The sequence below is a fragment of the Suillus paluster genome, assembly GCF_016628075.1.
Source record: "Suillus paluster strain FC165 chromosome Unknown EDB91scaffold_889, whole genome shotgun sequence".
NCBI classification, from domain to species: Eukaryota; Fungi; Basidiomycota; class Agaricomycetes; order Boletales; family Suillaceae; genus Suillus; species Suillus paluster.
In genome coordinates this window covers 1-6,575 of record NW_024538449.1, presented here as the reverse complement: position 1 = coordinate 6,575, position 6,575 = coordinate 1, and the positions used below count along the sequence as shown (strand labels likewise).

General features: G+C 48.7%; 3 protein-coding genes across 3 annotated transcripts; 1 reads left to right on the top strand and 2 right to left on the bottom strand.

Moving 5' to 3' along the window:
• Positions 1–158: 158 nt before the first annotated feature.
• On the bottom strand, positions 159–1,839 carry EDB91DRAFT_1191625 (uncharacterized protein). The gene is made up of 5 exons (XM_041320539.1): positions 1,817–1,839; positions 1,276–1,761; positions 796–1,213; positions 754–772; positions 159–727 (listed from the first exon to the last, which is right to left on the bottom strand). The coding sequence occupies exons 2-5, from the start codon at positions 1,751–1,753 to the stop codon at positions 227–229; spliced, it is 1,416 nt and encodes a 471-aa protein (XP_041168194.1). The 5' UTR covers positions 1,754–1,761; positions 1,817–1,839; the 3' UTR covers positions 159–226.
• Positions 1,840–2,215: 376 nt separating this feature from the next.
• Positions 2,216–3,114, top strand: EDB91DRAFT_1191622 (uncharacterized protein). Its single transcript, XM_041320538.1, has 2 exons — positions 2,216–2,824; positions 2,884–3,114. The coding sequence occupies exons 1-2, from the start codon at positions 2,435–2,437 to the stop codon at positions 2,965–2,967; spliced, it is 474 nt and encodes a 157-aa protein (XP_041168193.1). The 5' UTR covers positions 2,216–2,434; the 3' UTR covers positions 2,968–3,114.
• Positions 3,115–3,884: 770 nt separating this feature from the next.
• EDB91DRAFT_1241250 (ABC1-domain-containing protein) lies at positions 3,885–5,503 on the bottom strand (the record flags this gene model as incomplete). Its single annotated transcript, XM_041322051.1, has 11 exons — positions 3,885–3,926; positions 3,952–4,044; positions 4,108–4,222; positions 4,251–4,292; positions 4,328–4,422; positions 4,452–4,556; positions 4,672–4,734; positions 4,795–5,012; positions 5,053–5,268; positions 5,339–5,394; positions 5,469–5,503. 11 exons carry the CDS (start codon positions 5,501–5,503, stop codon positions 3,885–3,887), a joined length of 1,080 nt encoding a protein of 359 aa, XP_041168192.1.
• Between the last annotated feature and the right edge of the window lie 1,072 nt (positions 5,504–6,575).

Genomic DNA, 6,575 nt, shown 5'->3' with positions numbered 1-6,575 from the left:
TGTTTGTGTCGTAGTCACAATCCATCCCATGGAATCATGTTGGTTCATGATCAGGTAGCATGGGCTTGCTTTGACGTTCGAGCGTTGCTCGTGTTGAGATTACGGGCTGCTATGCACTAGGTTCGAACGTATCCGAGTCGTACCCGCCTCGCACCCCCGATTGCAACATAGTGGTTCCAAAAGAGTAACGCGAGTTATCATAGTAGATGACTGGGATGCAAGAAAACTACAAATGTGGAAAAAACTTGGTCCAAGCTACTGTAACGTATACGCCAGACGGCAGCGATTGCGGGCTTAGGATCAAGAGTACAATTAATGTAACACGTGCAGTAATGTATATCAAAATGCTGATGATTGAAGCAACAAACAAAGAAATTCCGATAATATCACGCAGAACAGAAGATGAGTTACTCATGCCAGACGACACAAAGCTGGAAGAAAGAAGGATAGGTACCGGTGAACACATGATCATAAGGGACGCTGCACGCCATAACAGCTGCTCCGTCTGTCTGTGAAACAAAAAATTCCAACCCAGACAATGTATCCCTCCAAACACCATCCCACAGAAACATCCAATGAGGGTTATGATAACACCATGATACTCACCATATCCACCTAGAGACGGAACCCGACGTGAACGGGCAGCACGGGGGGAAATGGTGACTTCAATGCCCATAAGACTCGTAATGGGATAGACAAGATAGACGAAATAAGGACAACAGTCACAATAAACAGGCACATCTTGTATATCGTCCTTGCTAGAATGTAGGTGAATCAGAACAGCCTCGAGCAAGAATATTATCGACATACTCGTAGGTTAGTTTTCTCGGCAGAGATGCAGTTGTTTTCCAATGAACAGTATAAGGACATCCTACATCCTTAGGCTTCTTCCACCAAATGCGGTAGGCAATGCAGGTCAATGCCGCTACAGCCAGGGTGTCAATTTCAAGTAGTGTGATTGGAAGGTTCTGGGCGTAACGAGCGACGAGCTGGAGGACGAACCACACGAGCTGAAGAATGGCAATGCCTTTCGAGAGTCCATCACCCTTGCTTCGATCTGCAATCTCTGCCTCCGTGATGACAGGCATGTCCACGGATCCCTCACGAATAAATGTCTGGAGTTCATCGGGATCAAGAGTGGCTCGTGGCTTGTCATTGACATAGAGCATGAATCCACCCATCCATGCGAAGAACCCATGCGTCACGGTCCATTCTGTCAAGGTATCAGTTGAATGTTAGTTGCCGCTGACGAGAGGGTCTGAGCATGTAACCGACCTCGAAAATTGCGAACCGCAGCTTTGGGAGCACTTCCTTCATCCGATTCTGAAATTTCATGAAGCAATGTAGCTGTACTCTCTGCTATATCTCCATGGTCGCCATTGGCCTGGGCATGTTGCGAACCAAATTCATCATTAAATTTCTTTGCAGCTGCACGAGCACTGAAAAACTGCCGCGCGGCCCAGGTGATCATGAGTTCTGGGGCGATCAGCGCCATGACCATGATTAATAGACGACGAGAGGTCATGGCAAGTTTTCCCTCTTTCATGCCCGGAATGTTCGGGTGGATGGCAGTCCATGCGCATGCGAAGAGTGTTGCGGCGCAGCTCCATAGGATGTCCCACAAAGTTCTGGTGTCACTGCAGGATGGACAGTCACTGACGTCGAGGGTAGGGATAGAAGTGCCATTGAGGCTTGGTTGTGAAGCGTAAACAAACGGTATGTATAACAAGATAGCCAAGGGTATGAGGGTCATGGTGATGTCTAGAGCATACATTTGTTCATTCCGCACCTCTCTTTATGGATGTGGTCGCATGCATGAGACGCCAGGTTTAAGGGCCATGCCTCGAGGCTAGCATAATCACCACTGGTGCTGGGAATTCATGATGGCACTGTGCACGTTCATGATTAGGCTGCGCAACGCTCAACGCATGCTGGTATAGGGACCTTCAGAGACGTGTTGATATGCGGTGATGTGATACTCATCTCATGTCCCAAAAGCTGAAAAAGAGAATATGATCGTCCGTTTCTGTACATGTGTTAATTATGATGCCTACACACGTTCAGCTTGATTAGGGAAACGCACGGGTACGGGTAACACCGCGGTTCTATGCTGACGGGTTTGGAGGGTACGGGTACGGTGTAGGATAGTCATACCCTTGAGCACACCGCGACCCTTTACCGCGGGTTGGCGGTGTTTGGACAGGTATGACCTACCAAATTGGGAACTTTGACAGCCTCTTTCGACTGAGAAGCCACATAGCCAGACGCGTGAGGCTCAAGAGGACTCTCTTAGTAGACGCATTTATTCATTTGGACGACTGGAGGAGCTCCACGGCAGCCGGAGTTGAGATGATGATCGTGTACTCGTGGCAGGTGCCGAGCGTAAGGTTCCTTCACATTAATATTCCTACGACGAAGATCAGTAGTGGAAGCGATGTTGCTCACGCACATTCAGGAGTCACCGGTACTGCAAACGTATGATAACAACCTTGCACGCGACCTTCATGTCCTCGAAGCGCATCTCCTGCACTACCAATCACTCCTTCATGATTTCGAGGTATCAGTAACGTTTATCGAGGAAACCCCCAATCCGGCCATGGAGTCCTCCGTCTTCTCTGACGAGCAGCGCGTAGAGGGGAATGAGCTTATGAGGAAGGAGTGCAGGAATTTGCTCATCGAAATTGATCGTCTAGGAAGGCGACAGACAATGCTAAGCAACCGGTTGAAGAACGCGATGAACCTTGCATTTGCGATCGTTAATATTGAGGATAGCAGGCATATGCATAGTCTTGCACAGGCGACGATCACAGACTCAGCGAAACAGGTATTTTGCCTTTCTCAGCGAGGTGACACATCAGATCCTGACAAAACTACTTTTCAAAGATCTCGTACCTCACGATGGTCTTCCTGCCAGCAAGCTTCATTGCCGTGAGCATACATAGAGGTCTTTATGCGGAACCTACCTGACCACATATGTCGTCAGTCTATCTTCGGGACGAATGTCAAAGACATCAATCCTGAAAGACACACTCGCTACCTACGCGGAGAGCACCATTTTTCTCACGCTCTTCACAGTATATATCGTCATCATGCTTCAAAGACATCGCTCGATCCACGGACCTCAGGCTACCTTGCTGCAGCATGCAGCGTGGCCGATTTTTTTCCTCTGGAGGATTATAATGACCGCGGCACAGCACAGGAAACCTCGCGTGAGGTCCCGGACGCAATATGATATGGTATGATGATATGGATTCAAATATTCATGAATATATAACGTTTGAGACGGGGAAAAAATACCTTTTAAGGCAGAAATGCAGGACAACAATTCTGCCTTGGGTCCGATGACCGACTCAACAGGTGGTAATACTTGCGCGAGACAGCGTATTGCCTTGGCAGGGAAGCCAGACATCTGAAGAGGGAGTTGAATGCTAGCTTTACGCGACGAACGAGCCCTAGGGTGGGCTCGGAGAGCCTCAGGCGGACGTCGTCTGAATACCATGAAAGCAAAGGAGTCGAAGAAAGAGGCTTTTCTTGCTTGAATTCCTTGCGGGCTGGAGAACCGAGTGAATCCAACGTGCACTCGTCGGCATCATTAGACTTTTATACTCTCCCCAATCATGACACCTGTGATGTCATCACTGCGTGTACTGCATTGGAGGGAAGATGTTGATGAGCATCAATCAAAACTCAGCGGTGAAGCTGACCAACACACACGAACGGAAAAACTCGAAAGGCCTCGTAAAACCTAGCGGTGATCAGTGAGCAGTGCAAAGCATTGCTCAGCGTTGTGGAAGCACCAAAATATCGGCCCAAGTACCTAGAGACGTCACTTTTCGGAAAGTATCTTTACTACAACTACATCGAAGACATGCGCCCGGCCAACCTCAACCAAATGTGTACGAATTAGTGACTTGGTCCCACAGCTTCTTAGTGTCAACCACAGCACCCAACCTGGAAGCGAGTAGGAAAGCCCCGCTCAGTTTCCGTGGGTTTGAAGGGGGTAGCCAGGAGGACCATGGAATCGATGTGCGTATTTAGCATGACCTGTAATTCAAATATATTCCATGAATACGTGTGCGGGACGGTGATGGCGGGGGATGAACGTACTTTATTCTCTTCTCCTGTGAGATATCCAAGTTTTTGACTCCATTCTGCGCATGTAGTACGGTCCTCGGATGCAGTACGATCCTCAGATGCAGCGGCTTGAAGGAGGCAGAGCCAGCTGTCCATGAATTCTTTCATGTACTCACGTGTCAAGCTCGATGATTCGTGATGCAATCCACCACGATATTCTTGATATTCAAGACCAATGATAGAAGAAGAAAACAAATTGCGTACCTCATTCCGCTCCTCCTGTGGCAGAGCTCCAATAATAGTGTCTCCAACGCTGGCACCTTCTGCATGCTCCATCACAAGCACACGCTCTGCAGTACCTGGCCACACCCACGGACCTTGAACCGTGCATCTGCACCAAAACACTTTAGTCTCCCATACCGCCCGAGGAAACTTGCCTCGCATGAGTAGTCACATTCGTCAGGAAGCTCGCCTTTCGTTACCTTGAATATTCAGGTAGGAGGTGGCGAGTATCCAGATAGGAACAAATTAGGCAAGGGGGAGAACCAAAAGACAGCCAATCAGTACGCGACAGGGAGAGCGCTGTAGAATACACACCTGAATCGTACGGTCAAGGTACAATCCCCGGGGAAGCAAGCTTCCAGCGGTAAGAAGAAGCATCTCGACATAGCCAAGGTTGCTTCAGATTGATTTGGTAATGTTTGGGAATTGGATCTTGACAGCGACACGTTGACCATCTTTGCCAGACGAACTCTGACTGGGAGCGAGGACAGGGTTGTGCACTTGACCGATGCTCGCAGCTGCAAATAGTATACAGTCGAACAATGTAAAATTGTCGACCCATGATTTGCCTAGAGATGTACAAAGCACTTGTTTCATTTGCCAGTCTGTCATGTATTGCGCACTGTCTTGAATGTGGCAGAAGATTTTGTCGACTTCTGGGGTAGGAGGTGAGTATCTGGCGCCCGGATCAGCGACGGAGAACGTAATAAATAGTGATAAATGGATGTGCACCTTGGATGCTCATGAACTGGCCGAGCTTCAGTGCGGCATCGCGCATCTGGGAGAGTTTAGACACCGGACGGGTTATGTTTGCTTCGGTCATCACGACTGGTTGTGTATTGTCTGCATGAAAGGTGGTAGAGCGACATAAGAGTTCGGAAGCAGCACCGTATGAAAGCGCTGCTGCAAGGCCTGTGACTACGAGTTAGCAAAGTGCGAAGGAGGACGTGTGATGATAAATGACGAGTAAGAAACAACTCGCCGCCATAGTGAAATAGCCGACCAAGTCTGGACGAAGGGACCTTGGATGACTGGAGGCTGCGTGAGACAATCGGAGGGGAGTCTACCCGGGTACTGTATGCTAAAGAATGTTGAAATTATGAATACTAGACACCAGTGTTTGAAGGGCCAATGGTGCACCAGGCATGCTGGCGGGAATCTCCACCAGCTATGTCACATTTTCACACAGACTGAGCGTCTGAGATAATCATGAAGTTCTGCCTCATTTCTCCGTATATCTAAACGCTCAGATGGTTGGTGTACACGTGTGATTGGTGCAGGCAGCGAGTTTGTATTGTAAGAGTCTCAAACGCCACGTCTATATCCTCGCTCTATCTAACGGAAACTTTAAATTACTTCTCGATCTGGTAATTGAGTAACATGGTTGTGGCGTTGGCTATTTAGCGTGCGAAGCTCGAAGGCAACGACACAGAGAGAAGAATGCTTTCGGTCGAATGACAGGGTAAAAGTCTGGGATTCGGGGGTCCAGAAAACACTCAGGTAACTCTAGTACTCCGACTCGTATATAAGTAAGTACGGCTAGGCTAAATGAGGCTCGGGATAAACAGGGAGTAATATAATGAGATAAGGAGTAGCTAAGTTACCCATATTGAATGAATAAGAGAAATATAACAGTATCACAACGACAGGCAGATATCGAATATAAGCACATATTCGAGGGGTAAAGTTAGATGTCAAAAGAAAGACAAACATATCAAAGGGATGTGGTACCTGTGGCTAAGTGCAGTTAGTGATGTGCTGGGCCTGGCCTGGTCTGAAAGCCCTGGCTTGGGCCTGGCTTCAGAGGGCTCGGGCCTGGTGAAAACTCAGGCCAGGCCCACCCCAAGGGCCTGGGCCTGGCTTGGGCCTGGCTTGGGCCTGGCTTGGGCCTGGCTTGGGCCTGGCTTGGGCCTGGCTTGGGCCTGGCTTGGGCCTGGGCCAGGGCTTCTAATACCAAAATGTGCCAAAAGCTATATTGTGCCTATTGTACTGCATAACAGATTTAAATTTCTTCCTCTGACATCAAGATATTCCCATCACCACCCTCTCCAACCAGTTCCTTCTCCAACTCAGCCTCCAGAACAGAAGTTGGAGCAGCCTCACGAAAGATCAATTCACGCTGAAACATAAAGCGAAGAACTTGAAGGGCCTCGACCACATCAGCCTTCAAGCGATTACGACGCTTCGTAATTGTCATCCCAGCTGCAGAAAAGGCTCAT